The 22,030-nt window shown below is 40.5% G+C and overlaps 1 protein-coding gene and 1 long non-coding RNA gene across 3 annotated transcripts; both read right to left on the bottom strand.

Annotated features, from left to right (window-relative positions):
* Nucleotides 1–396: 396 nt before the first annotated feature.
* Nucleotides 397–14,958, bottom strand: LOC108493990. Its single transcript, XR_001873695.1, has 5 exons — nt 13,853–14,958; nt 3,708–3,827; nt 3,503–3,619; nt 2,725–2,888; nt 397–945 (listed from the first exon to the last, which is right to left on the bottom strand). It is a non-coding gene; the product is annotated as an uncharacterized LOC108493990 (long non-coding RNA).
* A 487-nt stretch (nt 14,959–15,445) lies between these two features.
* LOC108493989 lies at nt 15,446–17,265 on the bottom strand. Of its 2 annotated transcripts, XM_017808043.1 has the most exons (3): nt 16,308–17,265; nt 15,997–16,196; nt 15,446–15,675 (listed from the first exon to the last, which is right to left on the bottom strand). In XM_017808043.1, the coding sequence occupies exons 1-2, from the start codon at nt 16,641–16,643 to the stop codon at nt 16,023–16,025; spliced, it is 510 nt and encodes a 169-aa protein (XP_017663532.1). In that variant the 5' UTR covers nt 16,644–17,265; the 3' UTR covers nt 15,446–15,675; nt 15,997–16,022. The 2 variants fall into 2 exon arrangements, with proteins under 2 accessions (XP_017663532.1, XP_017663531.1); XM_017808042.1 differs by having other exon boundaries at nt 15,997–17,265.
* Nucleotides 17,266–22,030: the final 4,765 nt, after the last annotated feature.

The raw sequence follows: 22,030 nt of genomic DNA on the forward strand, positions 1-22,030 counted from the left end.
AGATTACTGAGACTAGCAAGACATAGCAATAAGGGAACCTCTGTTACACCCAGCAAACACAAACTCCATGCATCTTAAGCGAGATACTTGCAACTTAGGTGAAATACAGAAAATAGGTGTTTAAATTGCCCACAGGAGTAAAGGAAGAGAGATTAAGAGAAAAAAAAAACAGAGGCAGAAAGAAAGGAGAGAGGTATATTTCCCACTCTGGAGGTCACACATTGACAGGTAGGAGGGCAGAGGCCAAGGGGAGATAGAGACCAAATATCTTTGTGTATAGAGTCTGGCCGCTCCCCCTAGGCGGGACCTTGGGCTCCCTGCCACTCACTGTCCCCCCAGGCAAAGTGAGCAGTGCCACAGCCACCCAGAGGCTCTGGGGGAGTGCTGTGGGCAGGCCCCCAGGCGGCCTTATTGACTGACAGCCGAGCCCCATGGCTTTCCCTGCCATGTGCTCTGCATGGGCACAGCCGGGGTGGCTCCAAACCTAAGCCTGGCCCTTCTTCCCCCCACCCAGCACACACAGGCAACATGGTTTATTCAACCCACCAGTCAAACAATCTGTTGAGATATGAATCCCATCTCTGACACACTCCTTTTGTGCCTAATGTATTTATAAAAGCATTTGGTTTTGTCGTTTATGGCAGTAGCCAGATTAGGTTTTCCTTGGGCTTTGGCCCTTCTGATTTTCTCCGTGCATACTCTCACAACATCCTTGCAGTCCTCCTGAGTTGCCTGCCCCTTCTTCCAAAGGTCATTATTTATTTTTTTTTTATCCTTGAGTTCCATCTGAAGTACTCTGTGTAGCCAGGCCAGTCTTCCATTTGAGGCAAGAATAGAGCTTAATCCTAGAGCTTGGATTAAACTGGACTTCCCTTGTCTGACTGAAATAAGCTTACATTTTGGCGCATGGGCATGGCCTTTTTCTGAGTCTGTGAGACTTCCTTCCTGAAAAATATCATAATACTCATCATAATACTTACGAGGTGATGGTAGGAACACAAAGCATTTAAGAGACAGACACCATTACCTCTTATTTCAAATTATTGCATTTTGATTCTGAAGGGAAAATTAGGATGTGTTATTAAAAACATGGATTTCTTTTACCTATAACTCTCTGTCTCCTAGCATGCTTCCTATGGCAGATAAAGCATTGATAGTCAAATATTAAATGGATATACGTTGCACCTGAAGTTCATACATCTGAGTTATTAAGTTAGGAGGAAATAAAAGCAGTTAACAAAAATAACATTTGAAATAATAGGTTGATTCAGAATCTCTGCCTCCATTTGTGAAGGGGATAAATAGGTACTGGTTTTACTTGTAAAGTTGTGTATCCAGGTCTGGGAAGTCATTTTTACTTAAGTCAGTCATACCAACCTCCATTTGTGTTCAAAGGGACTCAACTCAGTAGATTCCTTCAAGGGATAAAGTTCTTGGAATATTAAGATATAAGCACATTCACAAAAAAATCTTTCTTATTCCTTTATCAGGTACAATTTGGCATTTTTAAGTACTTGCTTGCACAGTACCAAAGAGGGCAATTTTCAGTTACTATCTCAGGCTATAAGTGTATAGAGATAAGCTATTTTTTCTGCCTTTCAATTTGTGGGCTTGCTCAGAGATTTGAAAGAGCTGCAACAGGTAGATAATTTCTACCTGTTTTACATAGTAAACTAAAATAATGGAGAGTCTTCTGTAGCTGATTAGTTCAGGAAAGAAAAGCAGGAATTTTTCAAAAAACAGAAAAATTTGACTTGTATTATATTTTTTAAAGGAAGATAGAAGAAAATAACAATATTGCAATGGCAGCATTGTTCCAAGAGGGAAAACAAAAAACAACCCTTGGATAGAAGTGGGGGCTCTATTCTTTTGGATTCACAGAAATAAAAATGCATGTTCTTCTCTAACTAGTAAAATGAAAAACGTATAAAAATATTTTTATTGAAACTCATCTGTTTGCTTTAAGTTGTATGCAGGTGAGTGCTTTTTTGTGGTTTGTTTTTCTTTTTTTTTAAATAAATGTTTGCTTTCATCGAGCATTAAGGGCTTCTGTGGTTTAGAATTCCACCCATGTTACTATCACTTGTATCTAGTCAAGGCATATAGAATAAGCAATGCCTCATTATAACTCCATTTCTGAATGATGTATTAATGGCTGCCATAAATGTGACAGAAATACATTAAGGATAGTTTTGTTTAAATTTGAAAAGCTGGAATCAGAAACGCGCTTTAGAAACTGCTCACACCTTACAAATCAGAAGTATTTTCTGAAGCCTGACCCATGTGTTCCTAAGGCACTGGTTTCAAAGAAAGTTAAACTACTTTTCCCTTTAGGAATTAGTTTTAGAAACTTTGGGAAAACTACTGAGACTTAAATTTGAAAATTATATCCAGATTTTGTGAAGACAGGTCATTACTTAATTGTGCATCTCTAGATTTCATGTTATTCCCGCATATAATGATAAGCACAGACACAGTTCTAGAGTTTATAATTGATTCAAGCATTTAACCTTAAAGACCTTGGCCAGATTTGAATACATGTCCCAATTACATACACGATATTAAATTTAGGATTTCATTACATTATGCATGATACTATTTTACTGTATCATATAAAATGGAACATCTACATCAAATTTTGCTGAATTTAAAATGAGGCAGGTACATTGTATTGGTCATTATAACATTATTACATTAAAAAAAATAAAAAATCAAGATTCTGACCTGTTAATCTGTTAAAAGCCAAACATGTCTCTTCATACTCTTAGTTTTAACCCTCTTGGACATCTTGTCCTATAGTCTGTCTTCCTCGTTGCCTACAGTTTCTTTGCCTCTCCATTTATGAAGTTGATTTGCTGTCAGAATATTCACTTGATTCTCTTTCAGACCTTGTAACAACCAGGGAAATACCACCTCATTGCTAGTCAAACAACAAAACACTAGGAAAGAGCCACCCAACAGCTGCAATCCTAGAGATGGACTGCCCTCATATACACTGTGTATGCTCTTAACCCCACAGTCTCTCCTAGAGTAACATTAGCACACATGCATGAGGAATAAGTTGGATGCTAAGTATTTTTATCATTAAGAAATTCAAAGTCTGTTACATCCATTTGGTTGCAAGAATGTAATTTTCGCTAGGTTTTATGTCTAGTTATTTGTAAATATCAAATATCAGCATCCCCAAATTAAGTGTTTAAGAATAATCACTACCAGTCATATACTCCAGTTTAATGAGACCTCATAAAGCAATAACTACCTACATTCAAAACCAAAGACAGACAAGGATGTGTATATATATTCAATCTATTTCTGCACTTATTAGCAAGTAGAAATAAGCTCATGAATATATGACAAAGACAGCACTTTCCAGAGGTGTCCAAGTCCTTAAACAGAAAAGGGTATCCTTTCTTTAATGGTAAACTGTGTTAAAGCATTTAAATGACATGCACAATGCATAAGGAAATTCAGGTACCGAAAACACGTTGAGAACATTTCTTACCTTCGGTGTTTCCTTTTGCTTTCTTGGGCATCTAAAACACAACCCTCATCCTGATGTTGTAGTTTACCAGCACTTCTAATCCACTCCATATGTGAAGCTGCAACCAGGAGTCTATGTCTGTCCAAAATTCAGACGGATAAACAGACCTTTAGAGAATGGTTTATTTTAGAAGGCAGCCAAAGAACACATTAGTGTCACCTCTGACCTTTATATGAAGTAGCCTGAAGAAGCGAAAAGTTACTTCGCATGCTTTCCTTTCACCACCATCTCTCATGTTGACCTTTCAGCAGTCCTGTCACAGTAGGAAGATCCAGGGAAGGCTAAGCTGAAGACACAATCCATACTGTTTCTTTCAATAAGCAGCAAGAAGAAACTATTAACAAAATTAGATTGCAAGCACAATAAAGGAGAGCATACTATCACAGACTGGTAATAGATATTGTTTCCGGTTTGGCAGGATTATGTTCTATCTTTTGCCAAAGGCTGCTGAGGCAGGTGGAATTACAGATGCAGAAACTAAAGTCCTGCTCATCATGGGGTCTTCTTTCTTGATTTATCTGTTCTACAGGACCTCAGCTTCAATTTCAATCAAGGTTATAATTTAGGGCTTAGATTTGGGAGATATAAATAGAAGTTCTAAATCCTACACTCTTATTCCAATGCACCTGTTATAAATTAAACAGACAAAAGTCCTAAGCTTTAGCATAGTGACTTATCCTTGGAGAGACTCAAAACCCAGCTATGTCCTCAGCAGCCTTCTCTAGGTAATCATGCTTAGAGATGCTCCAGATTTCCCCTCCAAAATCAACCATTCTGTGAATTTACTTACCGCCTTCTTGTCAGAGCAAGCAAAAAGTTTCAGCAACCACAATAAAACCAGTGGACAATCAACCAGCCTGTCCTTTCTGCTTGCAAAGTAAATTCCAAGATAAGCTCAACCAATGACCATTGTCCTTCCCTGGCTCTGAACCTGTCTCTTGGACAGCATATTCAAGTTTGCTTCCCAGTACTGTGGTATCACTCACCCTGTGTGTGAAGGTCACAGCACAGAACACACATGCAGTATTTGCTGGGCTTCTAATTTATTTAAACATATTTATGAAGATAATCCTTTACATGTGATTGCTGAGTGTGCAGAAGGAATATAGGATGAAGAAAAATTCAGAAAGCAGTGTTCCCAAAAAAGGGGAAGAATGGCCTGATACTGCTAAGCATAAACACTGATAACATGCATTACCTATAACCAAGTGGCAATGCAGGAACAATTCTCCCTTCTTTCTTTCTTCCCATGCCTGAAGAGGATGTAACTGCTTTTTATATTTTATCATTTTTTCTGTGCTTCCATCAAAAATGTGGTATTTCACATATTTGTTATTTTCTTTGCTGTTCCCTAGAAACACTTTGGCACATCTTGAACTTACATTCTTTTAATGACCAGTAATTTACCATTTGTGGTTTAGGTTTGTACTCTTGGTGCTGCTGATATTGTCCTGAACTTGTGCTCTCAAGGCTTTTGCTATCATCCTGTGGCTGTGCTCTCATCAGACCTTGCTATAGCATGAATGAGAGGTGAACTCCTGATTTTCAGCCAATTTCTCCTCCTTACTTTATGACTTGGTTTAGTTGACAAGGCGCTGTTTGGTCAAAGGTTGGACTCAATGATCTTGCAGCTCTCTTCCAACCCTAATGATTCTATGACTGTGAGGCACATTTCCCAAAGCACCTGAGGAATGGCAGCTCACAGCTTCTTACAGTAAGAACACAGAGTAAGGGGGAGAACTCCACTTTCCTACAAAATCAACCCTTCTAATTTATGCTGTTGTACTTAGAGTTGAAATAGCAGTGTCAAGTACTAACTCACCCATAACTAGGAACTGTCCATTGCCTAATTGGTATTGGTAATAAAGATTAACTCAATTCACTAGAGATATCACAGTGATTGTGACAGACTCCAGAGCCAAGGTAATGGAAACCACAGTCTGGTTTTACAATATAAAAACTCTTAATGCTTCACAGGTCAGATATTACTTCTAATCCATCTTCCAAATGTTGTAAAAATGTTTATATTGATGGCCAAAACATGTTCCTCCCTAATACACATTTAATTGAGTTATGTAAGTCATACACCAATAACAGATGCTTTTATCCCATTTTGTAGAATCACAGAATGCCTTGGGTTAGAAGGGACCTTAAAAGTTATCTACTTTCAACTCCTCTGCTGTGGGCATGGACACCTTCCACTAGACCAGGTGGCTCAGAGCTCCATCCAACCTGGCCTTAAACACTTCCAGGGATGGGGCAGCCACAGTTTCTCTGGGCCATGTGTTCCAATGCCTCACCAGCCTCACAGTAAAGAATTTCTTCCTAATACCTAATCTAAACCCACTCAGTTTGAAGCCATTCCCACTTGTCCTGTCACTCCAGGCTCTTGTAAATAGTCTCTCTCCTTTTTTTCCTGTAGGCTCCCTCCAGGTACTAGAAGGCCTCAAATAGGTCACCCCAGAGCCTCCTCTTTTCCAGACTGAACAAACCCAATTCTCTTAGACTGTCTTTTTTTTTTTTCCCCTTTCATCTAAGAGCTACTCTCACAAGTTCAAGCCCCACACCACTAGCCAGCCTAGTTAGTAAATCCTAGTAGCACAGGCGCATGAAAATAATCGTTGATGGTCAGCTCTGCGGGCAGAGAGTGTTTGTGAACACACCAAACCAGAAGAGCTCACCTTGTACAGACCCCTGCACCACAAAGTGCCTTTAAATAAGAAAATGGTTGTGCCAATTACCTGCTGGGACCTCTACACACCCGAGTTCTGACTAAGCCCCAGTTTAAAAGTGTGCTGCTGTTAAAAGACTGGCCAGTAATATATTTGTAATGTCGAATAGCAAGTCTCATGTATTAAGAGACTTACAATCTCCTTACTGCACAATGTAGTAGTGTGATTCAGATTAAGATATCTTTAGCACATCATTACAAGAACTGTCTAGCAGTTCCTTTCTTCTCACAACAGCTACAACATAACATATAGTAGTCTAGTTTCCCAATATGATTTTTTAGCTTGTATTCTTTGCCTGTATATCTTTATGTAAAAAACCCTCACGTTTTCTTTGATTGCTCTGCTTTCGCTAAATTGGGATGCCTTGCAGAGAGTCTTGGGAAAAATAATGCTCCTTGATTAAATACTTTTAAGATTCATAAATAATTATTGTCACAATGAACACATTATAGATCAGAAATTACCATCATGTAATATCTCAGCCTATGCATTGTACTCCACACAGTATGGAACAGATCATGTCCTAAAAGTGAAATTATGTTATTAATGGGAGAAGATTAGAGACAGTGAAAAGACTGGGGCTTAACCCTGAAAATAACTTTTTCATCATTTCTCAGGAAGGAGATTCTACTCACTCTGAAATTAAAAATAGATTGACTTCAGCATTAAGAGGATCAAGCACTAATAAACAAATCAATATATCCACCTACCCTTTCAGTTCTCCCTTATTCTCAGCTTTAGAAAAAATCTGATCCAATTTGAACACAGAAGCACAAATCACTGCAATGTATCATGTACCTTTTGTTGCTCAGAAAGAGCACCACACACTCAATTTCCCATTTTTGAGATACAAGAACACACAAGTGTTGTTCTAAACAAACACATTCCTGTGCCAGATACTGTATAACACTATGAAACAAACCTGAACTCAGCTACCCAAACAGGTTTTACAGGTGAGATAGTCTGGATAGAATCAGGAATCAAAAGGAATTGAGACATAAGTGAATATAGGTTAAAGTAACAGAATAAATTAGTCAGAATAAAGCAGTGTGAAACTACTGATAGCAAAGAGAATATGAGCACCAGGGGTATCAAGGCTGAAATCTTGTGCAACTTGAATTGGCTTATGCTTGTTCAAAAATTCTGAATATCATCCTCAGTGTATTTATCAATAAACTGAACAGATTCAGATCTTGTTACCCGCGCTTAAGATACATATATTAAATTCTTGTGATATCTGTTTTAAGAATTATTTAATCCATTAAATACAACACAAAAAAGTTAGTTAAGTCTTAATATGGACTACATAAGCTTTTGATTGCCTCTTCAAACAAACTCTAACAGGATACTTTACAGTCGATGTATCCTCCTTGTTAGCACATAGCATTGATATGTACTACAGCATTATGCATGAAAATACTTAAGTATATTTAAAGTAGAAGTAGGTCGTTATGTTTTATTGGAAAAACACCTGTTTCTTCTCTTCTTCATGACCCACTTACTTTATAAAATTATTATCAAATACTCTGATTTTCTACTAAGATTCTAGATGCTCATAACTCACGTAGCTTGTGTACAATTTAAAAACTTTAATAACCTGTTCCATCATGAACATGAAATCTAAACATTTTACGTGTCCATACATCAGTGTAATCATTAGATAATAGTGCTTTAGTACTGTATTATTGATTGACAGAAAGCAATATAAGAAATGAGATAATAATAAAGGATAATTTGTTCCTGAATGCAGTTTACAATGTAGCAGAACCTTGCTTTGATTATTGTAAGAATAGCTTGCCTCTCCCTAGTAAGACGCAATGCAGTGATATCATTCCCACAAGGAACACAAAAGACATCCATGTTCTCCATATTGTCCTGGTTCACATGTGAACAAAAGACCAGAATGCTAGCTGCATTTATAGCACAACATGCAGAAAAGAGTAACAAGAAGTACACAACATTTTAAAAGTCACACACAGAAGCACCAAGGTGAGTTCAGGTACTCCGGGCTTTAGGCGAAATCCAGTAGAATTACTTCTATTACATACAGACACATGTATACACATACACACATATGCAGGTATGGATGTATGCATATGCACACTATGGGCATTCTAATCATCAGATCTGATCTTCCATCATCACAGACAGTCATTTATCGTGACTAGTCTGGAGTCTACGAGGAACCTCCGTAATCTGTATTTTTTTGTCCTCCCTAAAGTCTCTTTCTTAGGATTCTTTAGTATTTTTACTTAAGAAATGACAGCAATGAGGTTTCTGTCATTTACTCATGCTTTCTGATTCATAACCTTTTTAACTCTGAAGAAGGTGAGGTTAGTACAGAAGTTCTGACAGCTGTTAGTGGGTAGGGAGGTTTAGGGCTTGTGATATTGAGCAGATACTCTATATTACCTGTGACAGAGAAAGTATTCTGAGGGGGAAAAAAATAAACATCTATATCTTTTTGTTAATATCTATCTACTTTGAACATCTAGAAATTTTACACTGTAAGGACTTCATGTCAGAGTAGTTAAAGGCTTTCTTTGAGCCCCTGTGTTTACCACAGATTCACATGACAACTAAGGAAGATGGAAGTACTATGGACAAAAATAATCATTAGTTTATTACTAATAATTCATCATCTCTAGTTCTTTCTACTGTGTGCTGATAACTACACAGAGAAAATTTTCACCCTCACTGAAAGTGTTAAAATCTGTATCAGAAATACAGATGGTGCGGTGTAAGAAGGGTTATGACTATTAATGATAACATTCTTCAGTCCCTTATCTTAAGCTGGTTTTGGACAAAACCCATGGGTTACCACTTGTCCTGCTGATAGCTTTCAAAGTAAGTATTTTTATTCAACAGAAGGGTACCCACATGCAATATCCAAACCCATGCATTTCCTATTCAGTGAATGAACTGAGGCTGATATAATTAGGAGATGAACAGCAAATGTTTCTTTAGTTGTCCACCCCTCCTAGCCAAGATGTGGAATTTTCCTCACCCCACAAGCATAAATCAGCTGCTGCCTCTGTTCAACAGAATATTCTTACAGGGGGATGCTGGAAACAATTTAAGCTGTAACAGAATAGAGAAAATTAAGGAGTGGGGGAGGGAGGGGGCAGGGTGCATTTTGGAAGATTGAAAATATAGTTCATTGTTCGACTCTGCACACAAAATAAACCAAATTTCATTCACTCATAAATATCCCCGTTGTGAAACACAATTACCATCCCATCTTGCCTCTTTAACCTCTCATTGTGAGCCAGTTCTTTGAAACTGTCTTGGTATAATGGCAGGTTTTCTTTTTGGTGTGATTGCAAACGTACTGAATGGAGTTTCTGTCAAGTGATAGAAAGAATGACTCAACTTTAGTCTTGAACTACATGGGAATTGGTTTCAGAAGAAAAACTGAAATGGTGGGGGAAGGGATCATTATACAGAGAATCAGAGAAACCAGGTTAAAAGGTATAGCCCAGATGCTCCTAGGTATTTGGAAAAGCCAGCATAGAGTGTCTCCCTTACCTCCTAAGCAGGCAGTTAGAAAAATAATGAAATTGCTAGGGCTAATTTTCTATTTAATAAAGAACATAACAAATTTTCAGGTTTTTCTCCACTCCCCATATCACACTAGAAATTCTTTCCATATATCATAAGAAATTAAGGGCATTTTTTCCTATCCAATGAATGTGTACAACATGAGGTTCAAAAATATCTAGGCTCACCTATGCGCTTGTTTGTTAAAATTTCTTAGGTATTCAAAACCCCTTGTCTTCTCTGTTCTAGTCTTTATTCTAACTACTGATTTTTCTTTTGTTTTAAACTCTTTTAAACTAGTTTAAAAAGCACACAGCTCACCTTTTTCAAATTTACAACCACTACATTTGACGTGATATACACAGTGCTAAAATAGTTTTACTTTTCATAACTTTATCTTTCTTAGTCTCTCCATTTGTCTACAAGGTGCTTGCAACAAAGCAGAATGAAAGTTTTCTGAAATGTTAAGCTTGCAACTGAAGTAGACAATACCTCTGATTTTATTTTCATCCAGGCATAAAATTTAAAACAAGTAGAACATGTAAATGAAGAAGAAACTGCCAATTGTTACTCTTTGTTCAATACTCAGACTTCAGATTTGCACTTGGAATAACCCACAGTATAGTATCATTCAGTGTACCATAACTTGAAAGTCAGCGTGGTACAACAGGAATGTGATTCTGTATATTTGCCAAATTTCATTATCCTGAAATAGTTCATAAAACATGTTCGCTTTCATATACATTTTATACAGAAACTCTTTAAAATTTATACTCTTTGAAAAAAGATTGTCTTATTTTGGAAAATACTCCAAGCCTGGTGACATTTTTTTACAGGAATGTTGCTGCTATTGCAGGGAGAGGAAAGCATTGCAAACTTTCTGAAATGGTGCAGAACACAGAAGTACTCCATTACCCTCCTAGAAGGTATTCCATGATCAGCTCAGGCCAGCGAGAGGCACTTTCACTGCTTCTGGTTTCTGGAGTACCAGCTTCCAAATTGGCTCATAAATCATCTCCTGGGGACACTGTTAGGATTGTTCAGACAAGGTGCTGAAGAGGGAGGCAGTCATTAAAATGGAATCAATTTCCCCCAGAACTGGTATATAGAGAACCAAGCACCGTTCAGAGTTTTCTGTTATCGTGAAATCACTCAACCTACAATAAAGTAAAAGCTCAAGGTTTTGTTTACAGTATCCAGAAAGAGAAAACTGACACATGTTTATCTAAACCACGGCTGAAAAAGCAAAAAGACTGTGAATAACAGATTTACTCTACATTTAACACCAAGTGGCTAAGCCTGCACGTACTTGACTTGTTGTAGAAGGATTTCCTGACACAGTCATAAACTGTTCTGCGAAAAAAAATCCACATTTATACATCATCAACAGTGTTTACTCTGTGAATACACCAGCTTTTACAGTTAATTTCCTTTTAGTATTCTGCACAGGGTTTAAAGTGACTTAATCTTTCCCTTGCTCCAAATACAATAAAATGTAAAAAGTCAAACTTACTGAGGAAATATTTTTCTCTTTCTCTAACATACAAATTAAACAAATTCCTTGGTGGTGCAAATGTTTATCAGATCAAGTGTCATCCCCTCTACCCAACTGTACTCCAACAGCTGCTTACAAGAACACAGTCCCAGTCTCTCATCATTCCCTATATTCCCTGTCTCCAGTGGGGGCTATATTTCATGTTTGTATTTTAACAAACATACTGGTAAAAACTTGTCAGAGGTTAAAGGTATCTAGTTCAAGCTCCTGAGATGAAATATTAACCACTTCAAAATAACAGAGGTTTGGGGGTAACCACACACATTCACTATCAAGAGATACTGCAACAGATATTTTGAAGTCAGTCACTTGAAAATACCAAAGATTTCAAAAGAAAAGTCGTTCAGCTAACTAAGACTGGAACATTTATTTTAGAAAGGTCAATAATGTTCAGGTTTTGCCCCCCATGACTCAAAAAATTCCATAAAAGAAAACATTTTCCAATTTTCCCTGGATTCTGGAAGAAATTTTCACTCTATTTTGATTTGCACTGATGTAATATTCCTCCTGGAAATGTGAAACCTCATTTTCTTTTCAGATATGAGAAGTATAAACAAATACCATCTGTAGTCATTGAAAAGGAGATACATTCATATACATATGAATTCATACACATTCACATTATGCAGAAGGGGATAAACATAGTTAAAAAGTGGAGAAAATTTTGAGTTTCCCTAATTATATTTAGTTCCTGTTCATCTGTGCTGGACAGATTTGTTCACATCCAGGATCATAGCATCATCACAGAATGGTTTGGATTGGAGAGGACATTAAAGTCCATCACGTTCCAACCCCCTGCCATGCACAGGGACACCTTTTACTAGACCAGTCCAGCCTTGAACACTTCCAGGGATGGGGCACCCACAGCTTCTCTGGGAAACCTGTGCCAGTGCCTCACTACCTTCATAGGGAAGATGTCTTCTTAATATCTAATCTAAACCTACTCTCTTTCAGTTTGAAGCCATTCCCCCTTGTCCTGTCACTACAGGCCCTCATAAAAGTCTCTCTCCATCTTTCCTGCAGGCTCCCTTCAAGTGCTGGAAGGCCACATTTAGGTCACCTCAGAGCCTTCTCTTTTCCAGACTGAACAACCCCCATTCTCTCAGCCTTTCCTCATAGCAGAGGTGCTCCATTCCTTTGATCATCTTCATGGCCTCCTCTGGACTCACTCCAACAGGTCCATGTCATTCCTGTGCTGGGGACCCCAGAGCTGGAGGCAGCACTGCTGGTGGGGTCTCACCAGAGCAGAGGGGCAGAATCCCCTCCCTTGACCTTGGAAGAACCAAGGAAGCAAAAGTCGTGGTGAGAAGACAATACTATTTATTCTCTGTGGACAAGACATTAATGTTTCCAAAGATGTCTTATAGATGATGGTACAATGTCCAAAGCAACTTTTTCATTGCTTTGTGTTATGCTGATGCCATAGGAACAATGAATTAGGGGGGTTATTTCTGCTCACAAAAAAGGCTTAATTACTGTTATTGCAGATTTTCAGTGCGGATGTACTCTTGCATTGCAACACCAACACATTGCCTCAACAAAAAGAAAAAAGTAACTGTAGGTATGAGAAATTACATCTAAGTGAAAGTACTGTATACAATCTTTTCTTCCAGAATTAAGAATTCCTTCATCTATACCAAAGGAACATTGCAATAATGGTACAAAACCCAACAAATAACCCATTTTGTTCCACAAATGTAAAACCTTTCCTATTTAGCAAATCTTGCAAGATAGGTTGTGTGCCACTTTGTGGCTTTTGTCATCTAGTGACCACCACTGCCAACAGGTCTGGATTTTTATATCTTTTAACATGATATGGGCACTTTGAGGACATGTTTACTGCATTTCAAAGCACTGAGTGAATTATCTCGGTTCACATTTATGTATTTATTATCTGACATGAAAATTATGTTGCTATGAAACAAATCAATCCTAAATTAGCTTTTCAATAAATTTAGGTGTATGTGAAGCTACTGGGAGAGCAAAACTGTGCTTGTTACCCATATGAAGTATTGGAATGTTAATAAATAGTTTTTCACATAACAGTAAAATATTACACACTAGATTATATGTATAAATGTATTAAATTATATAAACTATGTATTTAATGGTATAAATATAAAAATATAATATATATTGGTATATAATTATATTATATATAATTATATTTAATTATACGTAATTATATATTTTATAAATATATAAAATTCTGTGGTTTTTTAATAATAGATCTCACAATTAAAAGTTACAGATGAGTTTTCATCATCTGTTCTGAAAATGTGTTTGAATTATATCTTAGCAAAAGATTTTAGAGAGTTTTACTCTAGAAAATAGCATTTCATAGTGAATTTTAAGTCATTATGGTCATTTACTGATATAGTAGAAAACAAGTATCAGACAAAAGCCATCATTTTAAATAGTTACAATACTGCATGATACCACAGACTAGCAGGAACCAGAGCAGATCGTTCCTAGGTTACCTACCTGCCATTCTGATTGATGAAGACCCATCCTGCATAGGATATAAAATGAGGTCAGAAATAAAATCTAATGGCCTCCTTCAAGAAAGCTGCTGTCCCTGCTCCCCGGCTGCTTTGGGCAGGGGCTGCCCAGCGAGCTACGTGCCGGGCACAGGGATGTTCGAGGAACTGGGATGCCATAGTCGATCAGGAAAAGACCACGCGACAACTGATGAAGTTCAAGGACAGTGGTAGCTTCAATCAGCTATCACCATTTATTAAGGGTGGTTCACTCTATTTATGTTAGGTAGGGAAGGATCTAGAAAGAGGGGAGGAGCATGGGACTGACAGAGGTCATAACCAATCAGGGAAGGAAGGAGGGAACATGGGGCTAACAGGGACCAAGAAGGGAAACACCTGCGTTGCAGCAAATCTCGACCAATGAGAAAACAGGGGATAAACGTGAGGGGGAAAATGGTGTAAAACTCGGTAACACCAGGGGTACAATACATTCAGTGCATGCATTAACAGTTTCTATAACAGTCTCCTTCGGTTAACAGTCTCTGTTCTGATATGGTCGCAATGTAACACTTCACAGCATGTTCTCATCTGCTGTTGCCTCGGCCAGTGTCCTTCGTAGCTGCTCTTTCCAAACAAGAAATTTCTCCTCTTCACCACAGGTGCCTTCTACACCGGGGGATTTGGCGGACACTTGCCCAGAAGGGTCTGAGCTCGGGGACCTCTGGGGACACAGGCTCGTTGTGGAGTTCCATTGGCACCCCTGGGAGCCCGGCCCCTGCACTCGACAGCCGGGGATCCCACAGCCCTGTACCTCCCAGCACGGCATTCCCCAGGGACTCTCTGTAGCACCCACAGCTCCCACACCCTGCACCCACCTCCAGGCACCCTGCCCCCATGGGGCCCATGGCACCCCGGCACCGGCACCCTCACAGAAAAGACCCCACTCCCTCCCCACCACAGCCTGCACTGCCCCCTCCACACATCCCAAAGAGAGGAGGACATGGCCCAGTGCCCACTGCCAGCAGCAGGAACCTGGGCAAGGGAAAGATTGTTTTGCTTGGCTTTAGTCTCTTGAAGGGCACAGCGTAGTGCCATGAGGATGGGAAGCAAAGCCCAGAGCACTTGGAGGTTCAAAGCCTTAAACATCAGCCTCTCCAACTCCAAAAGCTTCTCCTCAGATCCTGACTGTAGCACTTCCCAAGACTGTCATGGCCTTCAGGAAATCAACTGGAGTTTTGCATCCCTGTGGCCTGATCCCGGCTCTTGCCCCAGGAGTCCCCTTGGCTCTAGCAGGTAGGGGAGCAGCAGTTTTCCTGGTGGCACCACTGCAGGGACCGGTCATGTCAGACCTCCCTCTCTGCTGGTGACAGCTTTGCTCCTGGGGACACTGCTCTGCAGCAGCCCATGAACACCAGGAGTGCCCAGTGTGGGACATCTGCAAGTGGGACCCCTCTGTGCACAGGTCCCCCCAGACAAAGCCGGGGGGGGCCATTCCAGCACCCCCAGACACCTCCAGCCCCGGGAACCCGGAGCAAGTGGAAACCAGAACTCTGCAAAAGCTGCGAGTGCCCAAAGCAAACACGAAGAGAGCTGGGGTGTGAAAAACAAAGACTATTTATTGACAGAAGAGCAGCAAAACCAATGAACTACAGAACGTATTTACATTATAAGAATCTTTATAGAAACAACAACCTACAAAACATATTTACAATTCAACTTATCTAATAGCAGAAAGTCTATCCAACATATTTACAGGAGGAAAATGAAACAACAGCAACTAAAACATATGTACAGGGGTCAATTTCCTCTCCGGCATGTCCGTCAGTCCTGGAAGAAAAGCAAGGGAACAGTCATTCCAGTCAGGCCCTGCAGGGTGTTCCATGTGCCACCAGCCTGGGAGCTGCTGGGCAGAGCGGGCCTCTGCTGCCAGGACTGAGCCTGGCTGGGCATGGGAGCCGGGCCCCAGGCGGTGGGACAGGGGTCATGTGGCCCAAAGCAGGCACAGGGCAGGGCAGGGGTGGTGGCTGTGCCACCAGAATCCAGGTTTGTGGCATTGTGTCCCTGAGGGAGGTCACCCAGCGCAGCCTTGCCCCAGCCTGGCAGCAAGAGACCCACTCTCCCTGTGGGCAGGGAATGGGGCAAACATGCCTGTCCTGCTGCTGGAGGGTCTGTCCTCATCCCAAAATCATCTCCTCCTCCTCATCGTGCTGATCGACATCCATCTCCTCCAGATCCTCTTCCAAATCGATCTCCATCTCCTCCACAACATCTTCTAAGTCGACCTCCATCATCTCTTCTATAGCCACTACCATGTCAACTTCCATCTCCTCTTCCGTGTCTCTCTCAACCTGCATCAGGTGGCACAACCTCAGAGAGGGGTCCCTGTCCCACACCATCCCCACAGTTCTCCATCTCACTCGGGCAGGTGTGGGGGCCAGCTCCATGGAATGGCAGTGTACCTTCTTTGGGATGATGGTGCCCATCCTGCAGGAGTGGATGCCAAGCTCCAGACAGCAGGTGGAATTTAGGACTGGCGGGCGTAGCAGGGGCAGCTGACAAGGGCGCACTGGCACAGCCAAAGGCAGCACTGGCAGCAGGCGAGTGGCTGTGCTGTGCTCATCGCCGGGCACTCGCAGTTCCTGCTGGAACACAGGCTCTGGCAGCTGGGATGTCACAGAAGGCCCGGGGCCACTCCAGTGTGGGTGATGGGGACCACAGAATGATGGAATCGTGGGATGGCTGGGCTTGGAAGGGACCCTAAAAATCATCTCCTTCCAACCTGACCAGCCTTCCATCAGACCAGGTTGCTCCAGGCCCCGTCCAACTGAGCCTTGAATGTTGCCTGGGATGGGGCATCCACAGCCTTTCTGGACAACCTGTGCCACTGCCTCACCACCCCCCAATAAAGACTATTTTCCTAACATCCAGTCTAACCCTACCCTCTTTCAGTCTGAACCCATCCCCCTTTGTCCTGTGACTACAGTTCCTGATGAAGAGTCCCCCTCTGGCTTCCTTGGAGGCTCCTTCACAGACTGGAAGGTTGCTCTGAGGCCTCCATACCATCCACTCCAGGCTTGGGAAGAGCCCCAGCTTTCTCAGCCTGTCTCCATGGGGGAGTTGCTCTAGTCCCCTTTGCAACTTTGTGGTCTCCTTTGGATTTGCTCCAACAGTTCCATGGACTTCTTATGTTGAGGACCCCACTGCTGGGGGCAGCACTGCAGGCAGGGTCTCCTGAGAGCGGAACAGAGCAGCAGAGTCCCCTCCCTGCCCTGCTGCCCACAGTGTTGGGGATGAGCCCTGGACACAGGGGGTCGCTGGGCCATGAGTGCACATGGCCGGGGCACGTTGAAATGGAGGTCTGAGGCTGGTGTTCCGCTGTTGTTCTCTGTGGGCTGCACACAAGCATCACACACCCATCTCCTCACCAGCCATTGATGATTTTCTGCGTTCATAACGCAGGTCACAAACCAACTCCAGCCCTGCTGCTTCTTTTGGAGCCTCACAGTTAGATCAGAAACCCGCTGGGAAAATTCTCAAGTTCCTGATGAAGAGTCCCTCTCTGGCTTCCCTGGAGGCCCCATCACAGACTGGAAGGTTGCTCTGAGGTCTCCACACAACCTTCTCTTCTCCAGGCTGAACAGCCCCAGCTTTCTCATCCTGTCTTCATAGGGGAGGTACTCAGTCCCCTTTGCAACTCTGTGGCCTCTTCTGGACTTGCTTCAGTAGTTCCATGGACTTCTTATTTTAGTGACCCCAGCCATTCTGAACTTGTGACATTTATGTGCTTAAAGTCTATAGCACTGTCAGTGAAGGAAGCTACCTAAAGAAGAAAAGAGCAGCATTATCAGCAAAACTTATGATACTCATTAAGTCTTTTGATTAGCATAGGTGAATTTAATTGCTCTTTAGAGCCTGGAAGATAAATCGTAAAACCTGAATACAAAATTAACAAGATCACCTCAAGAAACTGCTGGCTCCTTATTGACATCCCTGAAAATAAAATGGGGATTCATCAGTTTTGAATAACGAATTTACCATCTGTGCTTATCCTAAACTACTTCTGATAGAATGTCTGAACTTCATAAATATTCCTGGGTAAGCAACTCTCATGTTTTCCCACATAAGAGAACAGATAAATATTAACAACTCCATTTTTCTAATACAGAAGTAGTTAAAGTAGTCAGCTAGACTAAAAGCATATTTCAGATCATGAAACCTTGCTTAGATTCATAGAAAAGATCTCCAGTTTGCTGTATGAAATCAAAGGGGATACCATTTGCTTCTTAATCTGCTTAGATAAAGTATTATTCAGACCCTATCTCTGTTTTTTATCCATTTCTGAGGTGCACATTCTTTGTCTGACATCCTCCCTTGTATCTACAGCTCCAGTCATCTGAATGGCTGAACCCTTTAACACCTCTAAAGAGAAAGCAATAGCCAGTGCAAAGGATGCAAGAGTTTAACAATGAACTTATTAAAACCTTTTCTTTTGGTATAAAAACAAGGAGGCTAGTAAAAAAAACCCCAAAATGTTATAATGATTCACCCTGGTTTTTAACTTTCCATGAAGGCCAGGTTGGATGGAGCTCTGAGCAACCCAGTCTAGTGAAAGGTGTCCCTATCCATTGTAGGGGAGTTGGAACTAGATAATATTTGAAGTCCCTTCCAAATGAAACCATTCTTTTCTTCTATGATTCTTTGATTCTGGAGCTTTTATCCTATCTCGTCAGAAGGTCAGAGCACCTCCTTAGTGTTCTCCAACTCTGAAAAAGGCATTTCACTTGAGAAACATCATCTCTTAAATCTGTTGGTGGCCATTTACATCCAGCTTTAAATACTAGGCTTTTTTTTCCATCATAAGAAGCTTTAATGAATGTGCTGGCACATAATGTAACTGTTCTGCTGGTAAACCTCAGTGCCCCCCAAGGTGAGATTACTCAGATGTGATAGGAAGGACATCAGTCTGTTGAGGTGAGTCCAAATGAGGCTACAAAGGTGATTAGTGAGATGGAGCACCTCTGCTACGACGAAAGACTGAGAGAATTGGGATTGTTCAGCCTGAGAAAGAGAAGGCTTTGGGGTGACCTAATTGCAACCTTCCAGTACCTCAAGGGAGCCTACAAGAAAGATGAAGAAAGACTATTTACAAGGGCCTGTAGCAACAAGACAAGGAGGAATGGCTTCAAACTGAAAGAGAGTATGGGTAGATTAGATATTAGAATGAAATTCTTCCCTGTGAGGGTAGTGAGGCACTGGCACACACTGGCTTCTCTTTCCCAGAGAAGCTGTGCTTGCCCCATCCCTGGAAGGGTTCAAGGCCAGGATGGATGGGGCTCTGAGCAACTTGGTCTAGTGAAAGTGTCCCTGCCCATGGCAGTGGATTGGAACAAGATGGTCTTTAAGTCTCTTCCAACCCAAACCATTGTATGATAACTTCTGATGGCTTTCTTAAGGATTCATCCGTAAGCCCAAGTTTTTGCCAGAAGAGCAAGACACGTTCCCTGAACTACAGGTTGCATTGCTAAAAAAAGTGATTGAGGTGTTCATTATTTCTGAAAGGAGATACAAAAGTTTCAATTAAATATGAAGACAACATTGCAAGTTCCTTCTGCTTTGAACAATGTTGCTTGGAATGCAATTCACTGTTCTTTGACAAATGCAAAGCCCACATTTTCAACACAGCCAAAAAAAAAGCTACTCTACAGGGGTGCTGTATTGCAGAAAAAGATGGTCTGGGATCTTCTCAGATGACAAAGGGAACTGGCCAAGTATTTACAATCACAACAGTACCCTGGAGAAAGAAAAGAAATAATTACTAACTAAAGCTTGAAACAGCAGAGGAGTGCATTATCACTCTTCAATTCCTCTCTTCCAGAGTATAACCTACTCCTGGCTCCATCCAGATAGAAGGAATAAGACACATATAGAACAGAGGAAGTCATCTTGTACAAATAAGCCTGTAGAAAAATAAATGGCATTGTTACGCTGTCAATACATAATGGCATTGCTGTATCAGCTCTCGACAAATCTGTTTTAGCACCAATATTCAATGAAAGCACAATGTAAATAGTAAACCCATCCAAGCAAGCCTCTAGTAGTTTTATATTTTGAAGAGAGAAATGTTCTTACTCTAAGCTAGTTAGATCTGTAAACTGAGTACAGAATTAATTTTATGCCAGCAAATTACTGGTTTTAACAGGTTATACAAGGCACAGAGCCATATAATTGCTTTCCACTTGAAATATGCTCTCATTCAAATTGAGGGAATGAAGTTAACTGAAGGTGCAGCTGGGGGCGGGGGGACCACATCTTATCTGTGCAATGACTTGTTCTTTACAGGTGGTTGGTTCAAAAATTAGCAGCTATTTTTTTCTGCAGTAATAAATTCTAATATTTGAAGAGAGCAAGAACAGATGGATTGCCAGTTCATTGCCACTTGCCACAGCACAATGAAGATTTAATCTTTATGATGAGCAATTCACTCTTTACATAACCACTACACTAGAATTCCAGTATTAAGTCTCATCATCCCATATTAAAGCAGACTGATTTCCTACACTTTATTTAATACAGAGTTTGGTTTTATTTTTCTTGATATTATATACAAGTTGCTCTAAGACATTTTTGCCTTACTTAAACTATATGTCAAATAAGTGCTAGAATACAGCAATAATGTTATAGTGATTTGAAATGCATGCTTAGCTGCAGAGATCTTAATCAAAGAAACTAAAAGCTCCTTATCTTTTTAGGTGCAATTCACTCATTTTTATTTTGCAGAAATAAAAAATATAATGATCTATATTTTCAACCATAATTTCTGTTGGTTTAATGAGAAAGGTTTCGTACTCTGACTTGAGGATCTTCTCCTGATAAAATGTCCTTGTAGATAGGTGAACACATCCATCTGTGGCTAGAGCAAAGTAATATTTTATCACTCCCTATAATACCTTCCAATGGGTGACACCTTACTCTAAAATGGGCCAGAAACATGCAAAGGGGAAAATTCCATAGATCCGTGGCATTCCAAACCCTGAATCTCAGTCAGCTGCCTTCTGAATTCCTAAAATCTTTGCAGTCTGACTTTCTATAATCTTTGTAGTCTGATTTTCTAAAAATCTTTGCAGCAGTACATTTTGTATATGCCAATGTTTTTCTCAGAGTCAATTTAGCAAATATTTTTGCACTCTAGTTAGGGCTTCATTCGGAGCATTGGTATTCCATTATCAGCCTTTTCAGACACAGCACAACAAAGGCTATGTGGATTTTCTCAGGTAAAAAATAAAAACTATATTGTTTAAAAATATACAAAGTACAGCATAAGAATCTTCTCAGTGGAAAATGTGAGATGGAACAGCTTTTATTTTGTCACCTGGCTTTTCTAGAGCTTCCCTGAACTTCCCTGTGCTTGATTTCCTAGGAATAGTGTTACCAAAAGCACCAGGTGCCCTGCAGCTCTTACCTTAGTCCCATCACCTTTTGTTTTGATGTGGAGCTCAGCCTTCTTGCATTTGCAGCATAACTCTGATTCCTAACCTTATACAGCAGTATTACTGATCTAGAGAGAACTACGTTTTTTGCCTTAACAGGTCCTGGCTTAACATGCAGGGGCAAGTGCTTGGTAAAACTATACAGTATAGAAAAAAAAAAAGCATTCTTTTTTGTTCCTTTTCTTCTTATTTGCTTGCTCAAGGTTTCCTTCAGGAATGCCGTATTTGTGTAAATAATTACAAAACCAGTAGAGGGTGCTTAAGAATATCCAGCATAGTTTTAGTTTCTGTAAGAGCAATAAAATGTAACCCTGTTTTTACACTGCAAATAGCAGCTTCTCTTTAGCCTGCACATTGATTCTTACAAATTCGACTCATTGGATAAAAGCAATCAACCTATTTGCACGTCTGCGGTTTTGCTCAACTCCCAGTTTTCTCCTGCTCAACTTAGAAAGCCTTTAAGATATTCACACTAACCTGAGAGTGCCTGGACCACCTCCTTTCCAGCATGTGAAACAGGCTGGAAAGAAGCACAAAATGAAAACCTTTTACATTTCTTCAAGGTCAGACTATGTGATGAGTCATCCTCTGGTACACTGTTCTCAGTCAAGGCACTGTTCAATCATCCTCTGGGCATTTAGGAGGAAGAAAGAAGCACAGATTTATGTACTTTTACAAATGTGCTTTTGGTTCTT

The sequence above is a fragment of the Lepidothrix coronata genome, unplaced genomic scaffold (genome assembly GCF_001604755.1).
Source record: "Lepidothrix coronata isolate B3197 unplaced genomic scaffold, Lepidothrix_coronata-1.0 Scaffold21, whole genome shotgun sequence".
Lineage (NCBI taxonomy): Eukaryota > Metazoa > Chordata > Aves > Passeriformes > Pipridae > Lepidothrix > Lepidothrix coronata.